Source organism: Panthera pardus, unplaced genomic scaffold (genome assembly GCF_024362965.1).
Source record: "Panthera pardus isolate Hobbes unplaced genomic scaffold, ASM2436296v1 HiC_scaffold_15, whole genome shotgun sequence".
Classification (NCBI taxonomy): Eukaryota; Metazoa; Chordata; class Mammalia; order Carnivora; family Felidae; genus Panthera; species Panthera pardus.
In genome coordinates this window covers 18,914,324-18,939,403 of record NW_026526710.1, presented here as the reverse complement: position 1 = coordinate 18,939,403, position 25,080 = coordinate 18,914,324, and the positions used below count along the sequence as shown (strand labels likewise).

Below are 25,080 nucleotides of genomic sequence, written 5' to 3'. Positions count from 1 at the left end.
AGGGGCTGTGTCCCGGACCCCTGGGTCTCAGGCAAGCATGACCCATGGAAAGGAGGGGCTGGTGAGGACCAGTGTTGGGGATGGTGACGGGGCCAGCGGGGTGGGGACGAAGAATTCCAGTGTCCAGGGCGCCCTCCCTTCCCTACTCACCCCAGTCCCTCTGGAGGAAAACCCTCACAGCCCTCCCAGGTCTCAGGGCTGTTGGGGTGGCACTCAGCCCCCAGCCCTGGGACCAGGCAGGAGGCACCCCTGCATCTGACAGAGCCCCAGCCTTTGTTCATTCAGTCACTGGGCACCTACTGGCCACCAAGCGGCTGGGAGAGCTATCACATGGTGTTCATTCTGGTCTCGATACATACGTCAGAGTTGCCCAGCCATCCTGGGCACCCCAGCAGGCCCACCCCAGACCCTCTTTCCTTACACTGGCCGGTTTCCTAGAGAACATTAACGATTGTTCGTTTTACCTGTGTTTCCTGGGTAATTCCCTCCCCCAACAAGCATGGTGCCTGCTTTGTTCACAGCTATGGTTCTGGCATGGTGCAGGGCACAGAGAAAGTAGGTGACAGATACACAGGCAGATAGTCCCTGCCTATGGGGTTCCCAGAAGATACCAGTATTGACCCATTTGACAGACAGGCAGACTGAGGCTCAGCCAGGTTGCACGGCCTTGCCCCAGTCACACCAAGTCACCTGCCCGCCCCCAGGTCACTGCCCCTTCAACCTTGCGGGGAACCAACGGTGAAGATCTCAATAGTCAATGGTGTGGCTGACATTTGCCAATAGAGGGCGAGACCAGGAGCCCGTTCTATTTCGGGCACCTGTTGGTAAGAAATCAGCTTCCTGTCTTGTCCTTAGCGGTCCTGAGCATGGGATCCCAAGTCAGATGGGCCCAGGGGTGAACCTGCACTCTGCCCCCACTCCTAGCCAGGTGACCTTGGGCAGGTCACTCTGCCTCTCTGAGCCTCAGTTTCCTCATCTATAAAATGGGGCTTGGTATGATTGGTGCCCGGTGACTGTGGCCTGTTACAATTGCTTTGCAGCTCAGAGAGTCAGGGAGGAAAGCAAAAGAAAAGCTTGCAGAAGGTGGACGCCAGGCCCGGGTCACCCAGAGGCTCAGCCCTCTGCGCCTCCTCGGGCCAGCCTCAGCAGGGCCCGTGCCTTTCCTGCCCGGGTGACCTCTGTCAGGCATGGAGAACAATGCCTGGGAAGAGAAGGAAACAGAGTCTCCCTGGGCCGGGACATAAATCGTGGCCTGCCCAGATCAGGGAGCGGACGGACATCCCCCACGCCCCCCACCTGTGGCAGGCTGAGCACTCCCCTTGGGCTTCGAGTGCCTTGTCCTGGGGGGGGGGGGGGAGGGAGGGGGAACACGCCCCCTCTGCCCTAACCTGTGGCCCCAGTGCTGCCAAACCAGGGGAAGAGAGTTTCTGCCTCCTCAGAAGGGGCCGGGAGTGAAGAAAGAGAAGGGAACCCGACATTGTCTCAGAGACTCTGGGCTCAGATGCAACCCCTGTTAATTGCACATCTACAATGTGCCATCAGATCCCATCCCTCTGGTGCCCAACGCCCTCCCCAGGCTCCCTGTCATCCACACTCCTGACCTGATCGTGATGATAAGCCCAGAGTGGCCCAGCCCCTGCCTGCCTGGACCATCTCTCCCCGCTCACCAGCCCCTCCCCTGCCCCAGGACACTGCCCGCTCCGTCCTGCCTCAGGCCAGGCCCCCGCACTTGCCGTGCCCCCAGCTGGAAGCCCATCCGTGCACACCCTGACGGGGCTCGCTCCAGGATGTGGAAACTGTTCAATATTCAGGAATTCTGCACGCCGGCCGAGGGCTGAAGTCGGCCACGGTTGGGAGTATTTCCGTCTAGGGAATCGGCGAACGCTACTAAGCAGAACTTCCTCCCTCCTCCCCCAGAGAGCCGGGTGTTGGGCAGTTACCAGCACAACACTGGCGGGTCCCTTCTCATTATTCAAGCGTCTCCCTTACCTGTCACCACCCCACAGAGGCATCCCTGGTGGCCCAGCCTAGAAACTCTCGTGCACGCCCCCTTCTCTTAAGTCTCCATACCCAGTCCTGCCCGCTGTATCATTCTGCCTGTTTCGCTGTGTGTCCGTCCGTCTGTCCACTCTCCTAGAATGGTCCGCCTGGCCCCTGGCTGCATCCCAGCACCTAGGACAGTGTTACCACAGGCTAAGTGTTTCATTCACGTGTGTTGAATAAATACACATGCCAGGGGCTTTTGAATTCAGACTAGGCCAGGGGCGCCTGGGTGGCCCAGTCGGTAAAGCCTCTGACTCCTGACTTCGGCTCAGGTCATGATCTCACACTTTGTGAGGTCAAGCCCCGCGTCCAGCTCTGTGCTGACGGCATGGAGCCTGATTGGGATCCTCTCCCTCTCTCTCTCTGCCCCTCCCCTGCTCTCTCTCTCTCAAAATAAATAAATAAACATTAAAAAAAAAAAAAAAGGAATCCAGACCTGGCTATCATGTGTTGATTATTTTGAACCCCAGCCCTCCACCCTCCCAATCCCTCACTCAGCATGGTTCAGGGTTTCTCCGCACCGGCACATTTGACATTTGGGGCTTGGTAATTCTTCTCCGGAGAGGACTGGGGCAGGGACCTGCACATCGTAGGATATTTAGCAACAGCCCCGACTTCTACCCACTAAATGCCAGTAACGGCTTCCCTCTCTGCAGTTGTGACAACCAGAAACATCTCCAGACATTGCCAAGCAATGGGGGGTAGGGGAGCGGGTGTCACATCATCCCCAGGTGAGGAGCACGGCCAGACTCCTGAGGGAGGTGTCTTCCTCTCCCCAGCATATAGCCGAGGCCACTGAGGCTGGGGGAGGCGCCGTGACCTGACCAATGTGGGAACAGAGAGTGACTCCCCTCCAGTTGATTCCAAAGCCTTTGGTCTCACCAACGTACCCCCCGCCCCCGCTGCTCACCGTCCCCGCAGGGCACAGGGCTCATTGACCCCCACAGCAACCATCTTAATAGAGGGGCAAAGGGATTACACACGTGTGCCAGGTGAGGAAACTGAGGCTCACAGAGGCAAACCGCCTGCCCGAGGTCACGCCGCGCACCAGCAGCGGGTCTGGGATTCGAACTCAGGCCTCGACAGCCAGCTCTCGCACCCTCGCTTTCACTCGCTCTCTCTCTCTCTCTCTATCTCTCTCTCTATTCAGCCCAAGTCTGCCAGGCTCCCGAGTCCCCACCTGAGGTGCCAGACACAAGGGTTTAATATTTTATCGCCGGCTCTCAAATTGTTTATGGCTGGCGCAGGCTCCTGGCAAAGTGCTCGGAGGCCGGGGACCGGCTCATCTCATGAATTCCTTCAATGAGAAGGCTGACCATTACTCACGCATATCAGGGAACTGTTCCTTCAGCGCCCGGGGAGAGCCGTCAGGAGGAAGAAAAATACCACAGCGCTGCTCTCCTACCGCCAGCAGCCCGTGCCTGACCGCGGCTGACCGCACCAGGCGGGGACCAGCCCACCGCGGTCCACGGGGGTCTGACCGCCCCACACAAGGAGAGGGTCCGGCAACGAGGCCCGAGATCGTGGCTGCGGGAGCAGGGAGTCCCAGCCCAGCCGTGCCCGAGGACCCCGCAACATTTACTGAGCACGTTCCCAGGGGCCGGCCCCGTGCTAAGCGCCAGATGCACAGCCGGGGCTGGGTGCCCTCCAGCCTGCACCACTTGATGGCAGAGGGCAAGTCACACACACGGCCTCTCTGTGACTTCGTCGTCTCGTCCCCAAGATGGGACAAAAACCACAGCGGCAACACCAAGCTGGACATCCAAGCATCGTGCATATGAAACATCTGGCATACAGTAGGCGGTCCATAAAAGCCGTGTGCTGGCACAGTGCCTCCTTTGTGACAGGCAGTCTTCTGCGTATCTGCTCGTGTATATATTAACTCGCCGAATCTCCCAGCCCCGTGAGATAGGAATGATTGGTGTCCCCTTTCGCCCATTAGGAAACAGAGGCACAGAGAGGTTAAGCAGCCTACCAAGGTCACACAGCCAGGAAATGGGAGCTGCTGGAGTTTGAACCCAGGGAGTCGGGCTCCAGAGCCTGTGTTCCTAACCACATCATTATCATCACCCTATTTTGCCTTATTCAGCTAAAATCGTCTGATTTAGCTCACACAACACTTCTAGAAGGTAGGGACTACTTTTTTCGCTTTGCTCAATGTTCGGAGGAAACCAAGCTAAAAGCAGCGAAAGGTGGCTACGGTCACACAGCTCAGAAGGGTCAAAGCCCCAGGCCCGAGACCCAGACCGCTCGTCTGGCGGGATCCAGTGCTCCTGCGGCTTCCCCAAGGTCAGGAATTGTCTCCTAAACGACACCTACCTCCGTAAGAGGAAAGGGAGTAAGCGTGGCTGTCATCGGGAATATGTGTCACAGTGCTGTCTACAGAAGTTCTAGAGACTTCCGGTTTCAGAGGTCCCCAGCCCTAGTCGACACAAGGCCTAGCCAGGCAAAATCAGGAGGTCAAGAGCTAGTAAGGCAAGGCCAAGGCCAAGGGTTAGCTGTAGTCCAATCCTTATTCTGCAGCTGTGCTGTGTGACCATGGCCAGGTTGCTTGCCCTCTCTGGGCCTTGGCTATCTCAGCTGGCAAAGGCTGGGAGAAGGGGCCCAAAACTGGAAGAAGTCCTTTCCCCGGTCTAAAATTTTACCTCAATGTTTCCCTTAGCGCTGTTTCTTTTTTTATTATTTTGTTAAGCTTATTTATTTTGAGAGAGAGAGAGAGAGAGAGAGAGAGCCAGGGAGAGGCAGAACCCCATGCAGGCTCCGCACTGTCCACGCAGGGCACGATGCGGGGCTCGAACCCACGGAACCGTGCGCCCAAATCGAGTGTCGGATGCTCAACCGACCGAGCCACCCAGGCGCCCCCTCAGCGCTGTTTCAACAGTGAAAACTACACGCGTGTGTTTTAAGATGTTCACCTATGGTGACACCGCACGTCTAAGTTGCCAACACAAGTCCACACAGTATCTCCACATATGCACACCCGGGCAGGAAAAACTGGGTCAGCAGACACCAGCCGATGGCAGCCAGAACCATAAGCTCTCAAAGACTTTCCGCAACGAGGCCGCCGCAAGCTTCTGCTGGAATGCATGAAGCAGGCCTTCTAAGAAGGTCTGAATTTTCACTCCACCCCCAAAACGGCCACACAGGCCCTGGCAGAGAGCTGGCCCACAGGACCCCTCCTCAGCGTGTGCTCAGGGGCTAAGAGCATCCCCTCGCACAGCCCCCACATACTGGGGAGCAGAGAGTGGGCACCTGCCAGTCAGGGAGACAGGATGCTGGGGAACTTCCCCAGGGGAGGGGAGGAGGGGGGGAGGGCACTAAGGGGGCGAGGGGTGCCCGGCACGAACAGCTCGAATTTCAAGACCAGTTTCCGTACTTGTGGAAACCACCAAACACCGCCCCCCAAAACCCACCCCAGGAAGAAGGAAGGAAAAAAAAAAAATGTGAGCAAACCCAGCCCTTCTCCTTGTGACAGAATCACCATTTCTCTCCATCCTCCTGCATGACCTAACTTCAAAAAATCCTGGGTGCAGGGGGAGCAGGGAAGGGGCCTCCTGAAATCCGGGACACCAGTTTCTTTGCAGGCTTAAAAACAGATCAATTTTACTCTAAAGTTTAAAATGAAACATACCCCTGTTTGGGAAAAGAATTTCATTAGGAGGAAAATATAATATAAAAATACCCATTTAGAAAGAATGTGCTATTAATTCTTTGCACTCTATGCAGAAGGGAAAATTGCATTTTTATCTAAATGGTTTTTCTGCATAAGCCATTTACAATATTCTTTGCCTCTCTCTAATAGGTCCCTGCTACCATTAGTACTGGGACGACCAGGCTGAGGGCTGAAATCCCCCTCAAACACATTTGATACATAACCCCTGAAAATCTATTCCAACAGGGACCTTAGCAAACAGGCCTGGCAGTCCCTTTTTAAGGAAGAAATAAATATTGCTGAGGGAGACTGAGGGCGGGGGGCGGTGGTTAGGAGTGGGGTACCGGTGGGGGAGAGAGGGGACAAGATGGTTTAAGTTAAAAGCAAATGCTCCGGGTCCCTTTAGGCAGCTGTAAAATCGCAACGGGTCTTTGGCTGCACGATTGCAACCATTTGCGTGGCTGCGTGTGTAGAGATGTGTGTGCTGGTGTCACGCACACACACGCACACACACGCACACGCACACACACGCACACACTCTCACGGGTTTCCATCAGACGAGCAAACAAGGAAAGGATGAAATTCAGGATATGAAAACAAACTATTTTTAAACGCTAAAGCAAACACGCCAAGAGAGTAATACTGCTATTTTCCCATTAAACTAAGTTCCTCTCAATTTGAAAAGCGAGAGTAATCTAAACAATGCTTCCAAACAAAATGCATGGAGTTTGGGGGTTGTGGCCTCCTTCGTTCTTAACAACGGAAAAAAAAACCCTCCGTAGCAAAGCAAAACAGAGCAGGGACGGGGCCAGTCCTCTTTGCCACGTCCTGCCACGTCCCACCAAACGTGTCCTGCTCCACACCAGCGTGCCTGGATGTTCAGGCGTCTCCAACTTCAAAATGCAATACTTTTTCTTTTTTCCAAACAGTTAAAAAAAAAAAAAAGTCTTCCAGTTCTTTCTTTCTTGGATTCCCAAAATAGCTACTTACTTAATACCAAATGTCGGGGAGCTAAATTAATTCATTAAAGAGATGTAGGGACTGTGATGGGCACGGAGCTGGGGGGTGGCAGGGCGGTGGCTGTGATTTCACTGCCAGGAGCCAGAACGCCTCGGGCCGCTCTCTTCCGGCTTTGCTGGGTCCATAAATTCTTCCTTTCAAACCAGGAGTCCAGAAATGGCATAATTATAGCTGATACAGGTAACAGGTGTGCCCCTCCATCCCTCCCACCCCCTCCCACCACCATCTTCCAGATGAGCTTCTGGAAGATTTAGTGGTCTAGCCTGGGGTGTCGTAACTACAGGAAACGACTCTAGTTTTAAGGGTTAGATAAAGACCCTCTCCAAATTTAAGGCCAGACACCAATGTCCATTAGACTTTAACGGGCCCACATAAAAAAAGAAATTGTATCCTCATCTCTCCAAATGCCTGTTTCCTCGGTGACTCAGGTTCATTTCGGGCTGGCTCCACGCCGAAAATACTCCTGTCCTGCCCTCGTTCCACAAAGACAAGGCCCTCGGTGGAAACCGATGTACAAGGAATTAAGCAAATGGGGTCTTGGGGGGGGCGGGCGGGGGGGGGCAGGAAATCATTCGCTCTAAAACTGTGATGGCCGAAACCCGTCTTTTAAAAAACAAATAACAATGGAAGTGGAATTTTAACCCATCATCTGGAAGCAGAGAGCCGGGAAGGCTGTGGGGAGCCCAGGGAGGAAGGGGGGGGGGGGGGGGTACCCCGAGCCGCCCTGCCGAAGAGCCCTCACCATCAAGAGGACACACGCTCCCGTTCTGAGACTCAAGTGATCAGAAAGGTCAAAGCTGAGGGCTGTTTGGCTCTGTTTTGCCTTGTCCCAGCTTTTGAGACTCATGCATACTTTTTCTTCCTTCTTTGGAAGTCAAGCCATGCATTTCTCGAAAAGTTACGCGCGCGCACACCCCCAGCAGCTCCATTTGTCAAGGAAGCAGCATGGAGGGCGCTCCAAAAAGGTTTACGATTCGTCAGTCTTCTCCATGGCAGGACTCAGCTCCCAGGCAATTAACAGAAGTAATGCTCGAAAACTTTCCAGGGACCAAGGCACCAGGAAGAAACCCGTGTCTCCAAGGCTCTGGGAGGCTGGGTTTGCTGGACAACTGGGCTTTTTCTCCCTCCGCTCCCCACCACCCCACAAGTGATGGCTGAAGGGGCCACTCGCCCTCTCTTCCTATCCTGGGGAGGTGATGGGAATTGCAACCGGGGGTCTCTGCTCCGTCTTGGGGAGCAGGGCCCCCGCGCACGCGCACCCACAATTATAATCCCAGCAAAATGCTTTCCACACTGAGCACAAAATAAATGCTTATTAACTAAACCGACCCAAAATAGTGAAACATACAAGTAAATTAATCATGCCTCTCCCGGAGGCCTGACAGGATTACAAATTCGGCAAAAATTGACCACACGGAGATCAGTAAGCCTCTACTTAAAACTGAAAGGAGCCAAAACTTTGTATGAGCTTCTTCTTGGGGGGAAAAAAACCATGTATTTGTTCATTTCTTATTAAGACTTCTCAGGCCTGTGTGTGTGCGTGTGTGTGTGTGTGTGTGTGCACAAGCAGAAACCGGCAAAAGGCATCCAAAGCTTTATGCCCAGACAATTTAGAAATAGTCACGGCATAAGGATCGTGAAATTGCTCGTGTTTAAAAAAGCCAAATTTTGGTCTACAGCCTCCGTTCCCTCAAATACTAAACAACCACCAAAAGTTACATTGCAGGGGATGAAAATGGTCAATTTGTTTTGAGCCTATTAGGCCTTGCTACAAAAGCATTAAAGGCTGCTGATGGCTGGACCGTGGGTCTCCCTCCGGAAGAGGAAGAAAAAGGAGACCCGAATCTCCGCGGCTCCTTTCCCCACTTGGCTTATCTGGAGTCAGGGAAATCTTCCTCTTGCTGAATTCATCAACTGACTTGCCTTCCCTTTTTGCCTACCATTCAGAAAAAGGAAAAAAATATACATTGTGTAGGAGGACACTGCCTGCGTTTCCAGGCAGTTGGGGCCTGCCTGCGAGGTCTGTGAAAGGCAAGGTTATCCCCAAAGGGGTTGGGTGCTGGGACGAAAGCCTCAGTGGTCACCTTATGGGGTCACCAGGGGAGAGGTCACTCCTTTTTCCCCACCCCCATCGTCCCTCTTTAATGGAAAGGTCCAGGCCCCTCTGCGAAACTCCGTGCATCTGTAGGGGGCCACATGGGGTCAACTCCTCTGCAGAAGGTGGCCACAGGCACTTTACAAGGGCTTGACCCACCCAGTGTCCGTCTGGGTCTTCGTCCTCTGCCCCCCACCCCCATGCGCCTGCCTCAGCCACTCCCTAACCAAAACCGGGCTCTGATTGCTAAGAGACCCACCATTTCGGTCACCAGTCCCGTGCTGGATCCCTCCACATCTAGATTCTCCCCCAAAATCTGGGTCCATGTGGAGGCTCAAAGCAGGAACTTTGTGTGCTTTCGTGATGGCCAACGACAGCCCCCAAGCAATTCAGTCACCCCCAGACTCACCCAGGAAGTGTTCTGGGAATGACTTCCACACTGACAAATTATTCTCCACTCCTGAATCCCAAGTATCGGTAAATAACATTTCGACTCATACGGACCCACTTCTCCCCGCTCCACCCACCCGTCTAACTACCCTCTCTGAGAAAATCAACCGCACCCCAACCTCCATCCAGGCTTCCCACCGAGGGATGTTTTTCTCTCGCCTTCCAACTCCTAGGCAAAGAGAGCAAGGATATACATATCAGGCCTCTCGGGTCCTAACATTTGCAAAAGGACCCTTCCGACAGCCCACGCAGACAGGGCAGCACCCACTTACTTCTCTGTGAGTTCCCAACCAACCCTCGCTTTCGCAGGAAGGCTGAGCTTAGGAGATTTCAAAGCAGGCTATGTATTCTTCGGACTCCCCGCCCCCTCTCTGATCATAAGATGGTCCCTCAGAAGTATTTTACTCCTGGTGGTCGTTGCCAATCATTCGACAATGCTTGTGTTCCAAGATCCAAGGGCGTTTGAAAACACTGCTCCACGGTAACTGAAAAGGGTCCTATCTTTTTGACACCCTACCCTGCCCTGGATGACTGGAAGCACAGGGAGCAATGGATATGTGTGTGTGCATGTGTGTGTGTGTGTGTGCCCGTGCGCATGTGTGTGCAAGTGTGTGTGGAGGGGTTCACTCATTAACTGTCACCTCACGTTCCAGGAGCTCCCAAATACAAGCAGGGACACCACACTGGGGCCCTCGCTCAACTCCGGGGCACGCCATGCAAAGCCAGCTGCGTCAGAAAGGCCCGAGCCCGTGTTGGCCCAGAGACCCTTTGGACCCAACCTTTATGATCAAATTAAATCTTGGTGCCCCGACACTTGTTAAATTATTACCAGCGAGAAAAAGGGAAACCTAATTTTAAATCCTCAGAATCGATCTACAATCTACGAGCCACTCGGTTCTCACCAGACCGGCTGCCGGCAGGGGGAAATGGGGGAGACAGGGGCCACCGAGTGCCTCAGTACCAAAGTTAGTCCACGCTTCCTCCAAAGTCTGACAATCACCGTCTATTTCTGACTAACCGTGGAGATCATTTGGGGGTTTTTTTGGTTTTTGTTTTTTGTTTTTGTGAGACATGCAGGATAAAAGCAAGACCTGGTTCCCTCCCTCCCGGGGCGGTGGCGGTGAGGAGGAGGGGGGCGGTCTTTAAAGCACTCGACTTCCCAAAGAAGTCCACAGCAATGGGCCCCAAATAGGTCTCTGCCAAAGGGTCTCCCTGTCTCCCTGAACCACTCTCTGGCACATTTCCTAAGGCAAAACCAAACCCTGGCACAGATAAGTCAGCCTGCAACCCCGAAAGCCAGGGGCCGCTGAAAGGTTGGGGATCCCAGGGCCAAACATTTCACGAGGAGCCCAAGATCTTGCACAGAGAGGGAGAAGGTGGGAAAGGAGACAGAGACCGAGGCTTCAGGGTCGGCCAGTGGATCCCACCAGCCATTAGGCTGAGGTCTCTGGACCGCTGAGCTTTAAAGGGCAGAACACCACCAACCTGCTTGGTCACAAGGTGAGCCTGTGTTAGGGTGTTCGTTGAGGGTCTTCCCCTTTTGGGGGACAAATCTATTCCACATCAGGTGCGCCTTCAGAGAGAGCCAATCGGTTACTGCGAATACACTCAGACCTCCAAACTGTTAAACTCAATTGCTTTTATGTTTAAAAGGGCATTTGGGTCCGTACGATGATGGATAAATCGTGAAAGGATTACGCACATGATCGCTATAAAGTTCTCCCTCGGATCCAGCTTTGCAAGGAAGCGGTGATTATGAAAACCTACCTGTTTTCTCAGCCAAGAGGGAGAATGAGAATTTGGGACGCCATAGCTAGGACGGACCCCCACTCAGTAGGTACGGGAGCCGGGGGGGGGAGGGGGCGCTGCCAGTCCAATGTGGCCTCGTCGGACCAAAGCTCAAAGCCATCAAGAACCCAAAAGAGCCCCTCAGATTTCAAGGTACGGGGGAGGGGGGACCCGTAGCAGTTCCTTCCCTGCTTCCTCTCCCGTGTCCTTTCTCGGCAAACACCATGTTGGGAGCAGACCCTTCATCTGCTTCCCAAACCTTGGAGGCCGCTGATTAAAATGCAGGCCAGCAGACAAAGCGGGCCTCGGCGTCCTGTAAGGATTGTACCCTGTGAGAATGCCGTCCCTCAACCGTCCCTCCTCACTCACACCCTGAGGTAACCGGTTGCCCTGTTGAGGCCGTGTGTCCCTGCCTGCTGTCACGCCGTGGCAAGGCGGCAGAACACGATCAGGGCCACCTCCTCGCTGGGCAACCCAATCGGGCAAAATGTGCCGGGGTCCCCAAATCATCTCTTCCTTTGGGTCCCCTGCAGTTCCTCAGGGCCCGCGTGGCGTGGAGTTGGGGACGGTCAGCTGAGCCGTCGTGCATCAAGACACAGAGGGTCCCCGAAGGCAAGGCCGTGACTAATTCGAAAGCCCGGCGTCGTCTCCTCCACGTTGGTACCAAAAGATTACAATAAAGGAGAGGAATTTCCATAAATGAGAAGCAGCGTCCGCTTCCCACAACTGGGAGGGGGAGGGGGGTGGGTGGTGGGCACTGATTCAAAGATTCGTCTCCCGGCTGGAGAGTGGGGTTAGCTGAACTCAGCCCGACAGACACCTCCACACACACACACTCACGCACACAACCCAGCAAGGGGCGATGTGCGTCTGCTACCGAAATACTCCAGATCAAAGTCACCCACAGCCCAGGAGGCCTGGGAGGCCGAGATTTCATAATTAGGATCTTCAAAATCCTCTGTCTATTTTTAGGACTTGTGCTCATTCAGTCCTTTACAGAATCAGAACCTGTCAGCTGACGCCATTGAGACTGAAGGTTTAGCAACTTTGTCCACTTGCCTTGGGAAAGCAGATTAAGGGAAAACTGGAGTGGCTGGATGATTTGATGGAGACACACTTGGCCATGCATATGTATATGTGCGTGTGCTGGGGGGGGGGGCGCGTGGGGGAAGGGGGGGGGCTCCTTTACATGTTGAATTGCACGGGGCCTTGCTTTCCTCTCATGGGCCACAGGCAGGCCCAGACCCGACACCCACCTCGCCACGCTCTTTCGAGCCGGCCCCCAGACCACTTCATTTGGCTTCCGTGTGTCCGAGAAGGTGAGGAAACTTGAAAATTTTCCACCAAATGTCTCTCTTCTCAATCACGCACTCTCATGTATATACCAACATCTCCACCACCAGCAATCAAAACCCACACTCAAATCTGTCCACCCAAGTCGGGCCTAAAAATAGACACCATCCTAAAACAAACACACCGCTCGGCAAGTCACAATCCCGACTTGAATCAAAATGATGAAGCCCGTTATTCCAGACCCTCCAGACTGAATATTTGGCTGGAACAAACAGGGGGACAGAGACGGAAGGACATAGGTACACCCACTGGTTACAGGGCCTGCCCTCCCTCCATCCCCGCCGGACAGACCCAGGTCCCCTCCGACATCAGAAGGTTTGGGGTTTTATGCTGCAATTTGCTGCGAGGCCTACTGGCCCCCCGCACACTCCCCGTCCCCGGACATTTGATCCTGTGGCATAAAAGCTATAGCTTTTTATTCTCTAAAAATAACCAAACAGAGGTAAATACAGTGTTCCTTACTAGGAGTATTTATCTCCTGAATGCCTTTGGCAAAGCAGATCACTCCCGGGGCAAAGAACACGACCCTATGTGATCGCCGGCCAAGCGGAGAAAAAGGTGATTTTGCTAAATCTTCCAGCGTGGAGTGGGTTCAGGAGAGCCTGTGAAAAATCCCAAGGACACACTCAAGTTTGTCCTGCCAGAGTAGGAAGAATTTCCCCTCCTCTAATTTCACCTGGTCCTCCCGGACTGTTTATTAAAGATGTATATTTTATATCAGCAGAGAGTATCAAGTAACTTCTTGGCAAGGGCAGGATCTATTTTTCAGGACCTATTAAGATTTTCAGGGCCTATTAAGACTCTGTGTGGAAATTTAAATACCTCTGTCAGGCAAACAAAATCGTATCAGGAATCATAGAATTTCATTGCTAGAAAGAGATATTAGATTAACCAGCCCTCGCTCCCTTCCTAGAAACTTCAATAAAATAGAAGTACATTTCAACAGTCCCTTACTTCCGGTCTGAAGGGCCTCACAAGAAATCTAAATGAATTTATATTAAAGAAAGCCATCCTTGAGGAAAACCCTTCAATCTACAAAAATCGTATACATTTATATACTTACAGGTACAGATACACACATGGAACAAGAACAGAGGTCTTTGGTATAGATCAGAAGGCAGCGGCTATTTAAAATCAAAACAGCCAGAAAAACCCAGCGGTGGAAACCACAACAAGTTCAACACCGATAAGCTTGAAACCCTTAAAAAAATCCTTGTCCTTTATTAATATTTAGTAGAAATGTATAATTGCAGATGTGTGTGCTATGTTGGGGTTTTATGTCGGGAGGCGGGCAAAGAAGACAGGTTTATTACAGCCATGAAATATTAAACAAGCACCAAAGAACAGTAGTAGAATGTCCCGGACTAGCCGGGGAGCAAGCTGGCTGGAAAGTCAGCTGCACAAAGGGGGCTCCTATCTGTTTACATTACCCCTGATTAACACCTGCGAAGTTTTGGGTTACATCTTCCGGAGGCGCAAAAGTCACATGAAGGCATGCAACCCGTGCTGGGTGATTTCGCAGGGAAATGGGAAGGCAAGGAGCCTTGCCTTCCCAAAACAAGTCTGAGTGAGCCTAAAAAATTCTCTCCACGCTGTGGGCAGTGGGGGAAACGACTCAGGAAACAGCCCTAGGACCTCCCTCCTCCCCCCCGCCCCAGCCTGCTCCATGTCTAAGAAAACTCAGTGTCCAGATCCTGCCTGCCTACTATTTCTCAGCCCTGCTTACTGCTGTCCGACCGGCACGCTGAGAGAAGCATGAAATTCCAAAAATTTCTCCCGCATCACTGTAAAAAGATCATACTTCCAAAAAGGGCAGGATTGCATGCACAAGCATACATGGAGCCCTCTCCTATTTCAGTGTGTGTGAAGGAACGTTTCGAGACGACTCCGGATTTCAGGACAGAGAGCAAGCCACGGAGTGGAAGTTTGGCAGGGATACACTTATCACAGAATACGGTTAATTCAAGTTTTGAAAATCGTTTCAGGGCCCGGAGGGGGTGAACGTACTTTTTTCAGACTTAATTCCCTTTATCTGCAATCTCTCGGGGCTTTTTTTTTCCTCCTCCTCTGTTTTGGAATTCCTCCAATAGCCACACACCTATTACAAGGATAGGTAGACGATGTTGCAAACTAGTCTCAAATTCATGTAATCCTCACTGATATAACAGATGTCTGAATAGGTCCCGAACTCAAGCTGGCTTTTTTTCTCTTCCCCCCACCCCCCGCCCCTCTGCACAACCTCACCCTTCCCCCACCCCAACTTTGTGCAAACAGAACCTCAAGATGAGATGCAGAGTTTCATTATTATAAAAGTTGTTTGGCGGGTGAAGAAGTCGGGAGAAGCGTCATTTGGAGAAGCTCGCTTACCTGGTAGAAAAAAAAAAATCCTAATCACACGTGATCCTGGCCTGGACTTTGCCAGAACTACAACTGGCCACTTGGGTTCCCTCCCCTCTGAAGGACATCTAGACCCCATAAGACAATCTGGGCACGTCCCACTGACTCCACGGCTTGTGCAGTTCTGAAGACTTATTCGTTCTCTCCAATCCCAGCACAGATCATTCCGTTAAATACCGACGAGCATTTTGTCATCGGAGCGAAGAATTTCAGAAACGGTGTTAATATTTAATCACATTAGTACTGGCGTGTTTTACGGCGTGACAAAATAAAATATCATTACCAAAACGGGTTTTGCCCGAGAGGGGGTGGCAGGGAAGGTCTTTGCTGGGGGCCGGAACCTCCAGAAGGTACATTCAAAGCTGCCGGACACCCTGCCTCACGGCTGACGGGCCCACAGGCATGTGTTTAAGGGGAAGCAGAACGTTTTACTTTAAAAATTCTTCTTCGACTCTATTTTGAAGTGGCACACTTCACTCTGATTTCCAGCCAGGGGACTCGGGGGCCTGTTGAAGGCTCTGTGAGCTACAGGGTGTTATCATAATGAAAAGTTTAATCATCCTTATTTACTACCAGTAAGGGAGCAGGAATCAGATGCAGATACCTTATAAAGCCTTAACTAGCAGCCCCAAGGCTGCAGAAGCTGCGAGTGACCTCAATTCGGGGCTTTATCTAGGAAACTGTCCTTCCCACATCACAGAGTGGAAAACAAAGGAGGTCAAGTGGCTGTCCCTGCCTATGCTGCTAAGGAGGCCAGCCCCGCAGCCGGTCCCTGAAGGAAGTCCCCCTCTGCGTGCAGGGGAGGGCTGCGGTTAGCTTACAGGGGAAATCAACCCTAAAGTGCCTAGCATCTGTTTCCAAAAAAATATTTTCGCTCCTCTGACTGTGATAATGAAACAAACAAAACAAAACGTATCTTTAGTGACATTTCTTCGTGCACAGCCCGCATTCTTTTTTTTTTCTTTTTTTTTTTTTTTTCCTGGAAAGGAAGATTAGTTGGGCTGGGAAGAGAGGGCTCTGTGACACCTTAAAAAAAAAAATCTTAAAACCACTCAATTCCTCTCTCCTGGTCTACTGGAGGCCCTTCAGAAGACTCGAAGGCCACCAGCTACTGGTTTTTCTTCACTTAATTCTCAGAATCAGGGTTTTTTAAAAAACTTTTCTCACCCCTATTTTGGCCAATATGTTCTTAATTACTGGGAGAGGGGGGAGGGGAGGACGGGGAGGGGGAGGGGCAGCCAGGCCCAGCCAGGTAGAAGTGACAGGGGCTGGGATTTGTGCTAACCAGCTATCGATCCATCCATCGGGAGGTAGGATCGAGATGTTGTGTACAAGAAAATAAAAGAGACGGGGTGGGTGGGGGAGGCGGCCCTGGGCATGCAGGGTGCGGTGTCCAACTCCATTTTAAAAAGGAAGGGGGGGAAGAAACAAGGAGCAGAAGCGGAGGGTCCCAAACTAACCAATTTATGGCCTTGCCTAGGAGAAGCCTGGAGAATGCTGATGCTAGCCTCAGCGTCTGCTGTGCATGCTAAACACCCAGCTTCAAATGAGAGAGCGGCGTCCCGGGCTGGGCAGGAGGCGAACAAAGAGAAAAGCCGCGAGGCCGCATTCATGAATTAGAAAAACCTAAGCGGGAAAGCTCCCCGGGACGGCGCGGTGAAAGCCCCGGGTTCCCCGAGCCACCCAACTCTGCACGCGCTTCCCCTCCCCCTGTCCCTCCTAAAACCTGCCGGCCACCTTAAACCCAGGGTCGGGAGGACCAGGCACACCAACACCGAGGAAGAGAACTCTAAGAGAGAGCAAGAATCTGGGGCCGCGGGTTTTAAAGGCAGAGGGTTCTATCGGCAGCGGCTGGCCCAGCCTCCACAGTAATATTGGGCCTGGTGAAACCCAGGAGAGGCAACTGGGGCTTAAAAGAAAAAGTGCAGATGGGGGGGAGAGGGAATGAGGATGTTACCTAATTTTAAGAAGCAATTATCTGTGGGGGTGGGGGGAGGCCTCATTAAAACAAAATGGTTATCTACTGCAGTCCGGTCCTCTTTTGGTTCAAAACAAAACAAAACAAAACAAAACAAACCTGTTAGTACTTTAACTGCAGTGGAGGTCCATTTACTAACCCCCACCCCACCCACCTTAAAGTCCCCACCCCACCCCCCAACCCCGTGCCTGGTGGGGAGGCTGCGCTCAGATTGCAAACACGAGCTGGGACCAGACATCTGTCACCAAAGCCTGGAGAGATATTGACAAACGCGGGTCCTTTGTGTCTTAAGAATATATACCCACATCCCCCCTACACAAATGATGCCCTGGCTGAGCCAAGCAGACCCCACCCCGGCCCCAGCACCCCCCCCCAACCAAATGTCAAGGAGATGCCCAGGGAAAGCGGGCCTGCCTCCCACCACCAAACAGGTCTCCAGGTTTCTAATGCAACTCTAATAGTTAAGAAGAGACAAAACAGCTATTCATTAGGAACAAATGTCAAATTAGGCGTTGCCTCTGAGTGATGCTGCTGATGCCAGCTCTGGTAACTTTTTTTCCCCCCTAAAGATGCTGGCACACACAGCCTCAAGCTGGAGGCTCTGGGTGACTAGGAAAAGGTGGGAAGTTATTAACACAACTTCCCAGGTATCCTACCAGGAAAGGGGGGGGGGAGGGGCAGGGGAGAGGCACGCAATTCCTACAAAGTAGAAGCGGCCCAAATGAGGAGGGTGAGGAGGGGTCTTGGTGTGAAAGGAAAGGGGCCTGCCTAGTGGCCTGAGCACCACCGAGCAGCTCAGCTAAAAGTTGGTGAAGGGACTCTAAGATAATCCCCAAAGGGCTGCCATCTAAGTCCCCATGTGAGTGTGTACCTCGAATCTACCCAGCAGTGCCTGGAGGTTGGGGGGAGGGGCAAGTGGGGTATCTGCCCACAGAGCCCTTGCTGTACCCAAAGGAAGGGTATCCAGCCCCAGGCTGGGCACCAAGAGGGCCCTGTGCCCTCCTCAGCCCCAAGGGATGGTCCCCTTCGATGGAGCATTCAAGGCGGAGGCTGAGGCCTGCAGTGGGGGGTGGGGACGGGTCTGGGGGAGCCGAGGAGGGAACAAGCGCATATACCTTCTTTGCTGTTGGGGTTCTGGGGTTTGGCCTTCTCCCAAGGTGCCAGCGTCTTGTCGTCGTCCGCGCCGTCCGCCAAGGCCTTGTCAGCGGGCATGTACCAGGTGGCGCTGTGCTCTGCCATCAGGGAGTCCAGGTCGATGGTGCTCATGGCGCTCTTGACCGCCTCGGAGCAGCAGCTGCCCAGCTCGCTGTCGCCATTCTGCGCGCCCGAGGACCCAACGGCGCACTCCCCCTTCTTGCCACCCTTGAGCCCCAGGGGCTGGTCCTCAGAGATGCTGAACTGCTGCCTCTGTAGCTGGATCTGCGCCTGGAGGATCTCCAGGGGGTGGATCTCGTCGGGGGGTGGCGCACCGCTGCTGCTCGTGGGGGTCCGGACCTGCTCCAGGCCCGGCGTGCCGGGATGGCCCGCGCCCCCGCCGTAGCTGTCAGGGGTGGAGGTAGAGGTAGACATGATGCCCAGGCCGAGCGGGGGCGGGGGCGCCTTAGGTCCGTGTTCCCCAGCGCCCACCCCACGGGGAGGGAGTTTGGGCGAGCCTGTCACCAGGGGGCTCCTACTCGCTTTGGCCAGGGCTGGGGGGTTGTCGGAGCTGGACGACACCTCGTCCTCGTTGGCGTAGCTCGTGCTCACCTCGTCCGAGGCAAACTCGCCCACGTGCGGGGAACTCCCGTCCGACTTGGCCCCGCCGTCCAGGGAAGCCATGAGGTCCGACTGGTCCCCCAGGAGCAACTCGGCCCCCTTCCCCCACGACGGCGACGTGAGCGCTTTCTCGTGAGGCGTAGGAGCCCCGCGAGCCTCGCTCGTGGAGCTTCCCCCGACGGCTGCGCCTGGCGCCTGCTGCTGCCCTGGGCTCACCCCAGGCGCGCCCCCGCTGTCTGGCGCGGCCGAGTACTTGTCGAAGAAGGTCCCCGGGCTCACGTGACCACTGTCCCTTTTTCTTCGACCCCGTCCCCGGCCGCCGCCCCCGGGGACCGGCTTGCCGTCGTTCCCGGATGTTGATTCCAGGGTGTAGTTCGGGGAGAGGCTCGTGCCGTCCCCCTGGGCGGGCGGGTTGGGCGGCCCCGAGGCTTTGGAGCCACCGTTACTAGTCCCCGACGGGCCTCCAGGCCCTGGGGCCCCAGGGGTGGTCCCCCCCGGGAAGTAATCCGAGCCCGGGTTGCCGGCCACAGCCGCGCCGTCGGTCTCGTTCTGGCTCAGTTTCCTCTTGCCCTCGGGCGGGTTCTTCTTGTTGAAGGTCACGTTGAGGTTGGGGGCCCCGAGGCTGGCGATCATGTTCTGGCAGGCGGTGGAGAGTGCGGCCAGGCAGCTCTGGCCGAACAGGTTGTCCTTGGAGCTGGGCTTGTTGAAGGAGCCCAGCGACAGCGCGCCCAGCTTACTGGCCGAGGTGCGCTGGCTGGGCTGGAAATCGGGCTGCGGCGGGTAGGCGCCCCCTCCGCTGCCGCCGCCCGTGCCTCCCCCGCCCCCGCCCGCGCTCGGGGGCGAGTTCACGCCCGGGCCGCTGTGCGGCGTGGCCTGCCGGTTCGCCGCGCTGAACGGGAAGCCAGGCTGGCCCCCGAGCGCCGGTGCTGTGAAATCCGGCGGCGGGGGCCTGCGCTCGGAGGGAGCGCTGGGCAGTCCCACCCCAGCCCCGGGCGACTGCAGTTGGCCCAGGCCGGCCAGGCTGCCCCCGAACTGCAGGCCGGGGGAGGGCAGCGCGGGCACGTGGCCCTCTCCGGGCATCCTCAGCGGCTCCTGCAGAGGGCCACGGAACAGCACTCCGGAGCCGCCGGGGGGAGGGGGCGGCGCCAGGCCGGGGTCGTGCGGGCCGCAGTCAGCCGGCAGGCCAGAGCCGCCCAGCCTGCGGGGCAGCAGGTCACCCGGCGGCGGGTGCGGACCTGGGAACCACGCGCTCTCCTGCGCCAAGTGAGGCGCCTGCTGCTCGAAAGTGCCCAGGCGCGCCGCGCCCGCGCTTTCGCGCTCAAAGTTCGGCTGGGCCAAGCCGCCCACCGGGCCACTGTGTACCAGGCCGCCCTGGCCCACGTCCCCGGGGTGGCCTAGCTGAGCCAGGTTCGGCTGGCGCAGCCGCTGCTGCTGATTCCGCGACGCCATCTGCTTAATCATGAGGGCCGCGTTTTGGCGCTGCTGCTGTTGCTGCTGCTGCTGCTGTTGCTGCTGCTGTTGCTGCTGCTGCAGGGACTGGTGGTCCGGGGCCGGATGCTGCAGGGGTGGCCCTGAGGGAAAGCTGTCGGGCACGGGCGGCGTGAACTCGCCAGGGAGGCCCGAATAGGCGGAGGGCGAGAGGTGGTTGTCCAAAGCGCCGTTGGGCATGCTGCCGTTCCACGAAGCACAGCGGTCCACTCCCGCGCTGCCCGGGAAGTCAAAGCGCGGCCTCTTGGCCACGTTCATGTAGGGGGGCGCGTCGAAATGCTGCAGCCGCTGGTTGGGCGCCTGCTGGGGAGGGGGGTGCTGCATGTTGAACACAGGCTCCGAATAAGGGTGCATGCTCCGGTTCTCCAGCCGGTGGATGGGATACTCGAACTGTGCGTGCTGACTGGGCAGCATGGGGCCCCCGTCCTGCAGGCCGCCGCTGGGCGTGCCCGCCTCGCCCTGCTGGGGCCGCGGGAGCGCCGGCGGGCACGAATTTTGTCGGACCAGAAGCCCGGGTGGCGGCGGCTGCTGCGGCGGCGGCGGCGGAGGCTGCTGCGGCTGCTGCGGGGGCTGCTGCTGAGGGGGTGGCGGGGCCTGCTGGGGAGGCTGCATTAACGGGTGCCTGGAGCCTACTCCCGGCTCCAAACCCACCGGCATCTTGCGGGCCCCGCCGAATCTCTCGAAGAACACGCCGTGCTGCTGCTGTTGCTGCTGCTGCTGCTGCTGTTGTTGCTGCTGCTGCTGCTGCTGCTGCTGTTGCTGCTGCTGCTGCTGCTGTTGCTGCTGCTGCTGCTGCTGCTGCTGGGCGTGCATTTTGGACAAGCCCACCATGCCTGCAGCTCTGGGCATGGCCGAGGCACCGGGGAAGGAGCCCCCGGGAACCTGGCGACCCGCCGCATAATGAGGCAGCTGCCCTTCGGAATCGGAGGGCGAAAACATGTCGAAATGTCCCGAGGGCGCCTCGCCAGGGTAATTGTATTCCAGCGAGTCGACGGCTCCTTGGTTCGCCACCCTTCGGGGCTCCAGACTGTGGGAATCGGAGCCGCTGGAGGCGGGCAGGCCGTGAAAGGAGGCGGCTCGGTTAGGGCTCTGGTCCAGCGGCAAGCATGGGGCAGGCACCGCATGGCCCGAGGCGCCCGAACTGTGGAAGTCCGGGAGGTTCCCGGGTCTCTGCGGGCCGAAGCTCTCGGGCCCCTGGCTCTCCGCCATGTGGTCATAACCCTCAGCGAAGGGCGGCTGGCTGCCCAGGCCGGCGGCGGCGCCCCCGTAGCCAAGTAGGCGACCCCCGTGCAGGCATGAGGCCCCTGGGTCCGGACCGCCGAAGTTGCCCCCAAAGTGGGGGTGATGTTGATGGGGGTGGTGGCCTCCCGGGTGGCCGTGGTGCGGCTGCTGGCCTCCAAAGAATCCGTGCACCGGCTGTGCCTGCAGCCCCCCCGCGTGCAACTCCGAGTGACCACGCGCGTGGAAGCCGTAAGGCTCCATGTTCATGCTCAAGATCGGGGGCTCGCCCAGCGCGCTCATGGCAGGGTCCACGGGGCCAGGGGGTCCCCCCGCGTGGAAAGCCGGGGCCTTGAAGTGGGCATTCATGCTTAGTCCGGCCTCGTTAAAGTTCCTTTCGCCCTGGCCAGCGTTCCTGCTGTTGATCTGGGGCTCGAATTGGTCCAGCCCAAACATACTTGGCGGGGGGCGGGGGGATCAATAGGGCATGACAGCCTGCTCTCCGCGGCGCGCCTCCGGCCAGCTAAACGTTCCGGCCCAGGGTTGGGCGCTCCGGGACGCTCAGCACCGCGGGGGCGCAGGGCGCACGGCCACCTCGCTTGCGTGTGGAGGCTGGGGGCTATCAGCTCCTCTCCCGAAGCTCTGGCTCTGCCGGACCCGGGCCTCTCACATCTTGCAGTGCCGCGAGGCCTCCAGGAGCCGTGCTGGGGGACCCATGCCCCGGCAGTTGGCACAGACGCGGGTGGGTTTGCGCGGAGGGGACGGAGCTGCGGGCGAGTGGAGACAAAAAGTTAAGTGGGGGGGAAGGAGGCGGGAAGGAGGAAGGGAGAGCGGAGCGATCACCTTCTTAAGTCCGATCGGGGTCGGGTGGGAAGCCCCAGGACGTCTCCCGAAGCCTCCTGGAGTCCGTGGCGGAGCTGCTAAGGGGCCGAGCGAGGAGACCCTTCAAAGCCGTGGCTGGCGCCCGGGCATGGACAGAGCAGTCCCTCCCCGCCCCCCCGCCCCCCGGAGTCCCCGCGCTCCGCAGCCCAAGCCTCCGCCGAGCACGATCCGCTCGCACAGTCTCCGTCGGCCCCGAGCAAGCTGCTACTGTTTCTTCAGCGGGTCGGAGGGCCGGACGCTCGGCTCGGCATCACGGGTGCGGGCCCTGAGCCGAGGGCGAAGCGGGGCTGGGGAGGCGGAGGGCGCCCGGGGTCCGAGCCGAGGTTTGAGGGAAGGCGCGGTTCCCCCTGCTCCGCGGCGGGTGCTCTGCACCCCGGCGCGCCGCTTCGCGGCCACGTCCGCCGCCTGCCGCTTCTTGTCCTCTTCTATTCGGTCTCTGAGTTCGAAGGGGTCTCCGCGCCCGGTTCCAGGCGCGGGCGGGCAGCGAGACGAGAGGTTGGGTCGCTCCGAGTCTCGGGTTCCGTGCCTCCGCTCCGAGGTGCTTCGCGAGTCCCCCTCGGACCCGAGGAGGGGGGCGTACGCGGGTTGGGGGGCCACGCTGGGCGAGCGGGCTGAGGCGTTCCGGCTACGCTCTACGAGCCCGGAATGGGGGGGCGGGGGCAATCCTGGGGGGGTCCGTGCACCCCTCTCCTGGCTGGCGGGGGGGGCTCTGCGTGGGGCGTTCCGAGGGTCTCGGCTCCCCTCTCGGTGTCTGCCTCTCGCCCAGCGCCGGGAGAAGCAGCAACAAGTTTTGCATTTCAGCAATCAATTTCAGCCATTACATTTGCACCAATCAGCGCAGCCCGAGCTCCGGTCCCGGGGCGGGGCTCGCTCTTAAGGTGGTCCTGGTTGCTGGCTGCTGAGGCCCCCGCCATGAACCCGCACTTCGCCAGCTCCGGAGTACCCCGCTCGGGTTTTGCCTCGGGGTCCGGCGCCAGTGCGCTGGGGGGCGCGCCCTGGCCTCCTGGCGCATCGGGGTGGAGAGGGCGCCGGCGGAGAATGGCGGGAGCTTGGCTTTGTTCGCCCCCCTGCCCACTCACACAGTTCCCAACTCCCCACCCCTAACTGAAGCGAGACCTGCGGGTTGGGCAGGGGGCGGGGAGGTGGGCGGTAAGCGGTGCGGGGCGCTTAGACAATGGGGTCGCCAAGCAAAGCTCTCGGACTGAGCACGGAAAGTCGCTAAGAGTCAGCTGCGCTTCAGCCCCGGGGCGAACCCTCGGTTCTCCACCGCTGTCTGCCTACTAGTGGCACCCAAGTTAGCCGGCCCTCGGATTTTCCTGGAGGTGAAAGCAGACGGGGGATCCCGAAGTTAGGGCTCTCCTCGAAAGACCCGGGCGCTTGCTCACTCCTCCTCACTAGGGCGCGCACAATTGTTCCCTGCCCGGGGTTCCCCGTTCTCGGTCGCCGGCTTCCGCCCAGGGGAGCCTTAACCGCTTGGCCACTTGTGGGGGGAGTGTGGAGCGGGGGGGGGGGGGGGGGGTGCACCTCGGATGATCGCAGAGCCAGAAAGAAGACCCGCGCGCAAAAGGTGCACCGACCCGCTGGAGCATCCTACCCCGGACACCCGGGCCAAGGCCCAGGCCCTCTGCGGGCGCGAGGTTGGCCTCCTTAAGAGATCAATTAAACTGAAGAGGCCAAAGAACGGAATTGGGTTGTGATACTAAAATCAATAAGAGTAATTTAATATCTGCCCTGCTCTTTATGAAATATTTATCCCAATAATCTTAGTTAAAATGTTTAGATCTTCCTGATCCCCACTGAGGCTGAAATCTATCTTGCAATTAGAAGTTGGGAGTTAGAGGGGATGGAGGGTAGGGAAGGTGTTTATTCTGTGTGCCTGTGTGTGTGTGTGTGTGTGTGTGTTTTCCTCCCTAAAGTGCGCGTCAGGGAGGAAGGGGGAGAAGGCCTGTAATTTCCCTTGCCATAAAATAGCGCCAGGCGATTTCGCTAGCAGACCAGCATTCTTAGGAGAAGGGGAGGAAAAAAAAAAAAAAAAAAAAAGAACTTTCTTTGAAGTGCCCCTGATATCGCTATTAAATCTAAATAAAATTAAGCATGGTGTATAAAAATGCCTTTCCCCCCACAAAAGAAAGTGTTTATCGCCCAAGTCTGTCTAGCGTTTGCTAAATTGCGCATGAAATCTGAAATGAAATAAACGTTATAATAAAACCAACCCCTGAGCCCTTTTTATTTAAAAACCTCAGATTAAGCACTCCACCGTCGCGGGCGGGAGTTAAAAAGTTACCACGTTGTGTGCACACGGATTCATTGCTCCCTGGAGTCACTGCTGGGAAGGCAGACTCTGGGTGTTCCAGAGCCAAAATGCCAGGGACACCGCTCAACTTCGGGTGAGGGGAGGACAGCGACCGGGGTCTCTTGAGGGACTCCAGGAGAAAATAACACCCCTCCCAAAAAGAATAAACATGAAAACAAGCAATAAAAACTTGCAACTTTGAAACTCAGAGAGCCGAAGCCAGCTCAGATCTAGGGCCCTTCCTGGGACCTTCCTGTTGTGGATGTCTACCCAGATTTTTTTTTTCTTTTCGAAATTAAAAATGAAAATGACCCCCACCAAAAATGGGGTCCATAAATAAGCATCGGGAAGAAGTATTTGTACAGGGCGGTGGAGTTTTAAAAGGATTTTTCTGCAGGATCAGGTTGTTGGTCTGTGATTAAATATTGATTTTGTGTAATTAGTTTTCATGTGAACTATCCTCTTGCTGATAGCTTAGAGGTTTCAGAACTAGAAAGAAATGGAATCGGACATGGAAATTATTACTTAGCAAAGTGACAGGGAAGTGGAAGCCGGAAAAGACTGAGGCTTGGCTGATTTAGGCACAAAGAAATAGAGGTACTGGGTGGGCCTCCAGTGACCCCACCCACCCACCCACCCAGGGCCCCAGGCCAGAGCAGGGGAGACCC

The 25,080-nt window shown here is 56.2% G+C and overlaps 1 protein-coding gene across 2 annotated transcripts in view; it reads right to left on the bottom strand.

Annotated features, from left to right (window-relative positions):
- MN1 (MN1 proto-oncogene, transcriptional regulator) overlaps nt 1-22,319 on the bottom strand; it is a 44,962-nt gene extending 22,643 nt beyond the window's left edge. The window contains exons 1-2 of one of the 2 annotated variants that reach the window (XM_053902220.1): nt 17,892-22,319; nt 14,658-14,768 (exon numbers count right to left, since the gene is read on the bottom strand). In XM_053902220.1, the coding sequence (XP_053758195.1) occupies nt 14,680-14,768; nt 17,892-21,693 (3,891 nt within the window). In that variant the 5' untranslated portion in view covers nt 21,694-22,319 and the 3' untranslated portion in view covers nt 14,658-14,679. Of the gene's footprint in view, nt 1-14,657; nt 14,769-17,891 lie in introns of those variants that run through there. The other variant, XM_053902219.1, reaches the window with a different exon arrangement.
- Nucleotides 22,320-25,080: the final 2,761 nt, after the last annotated feature.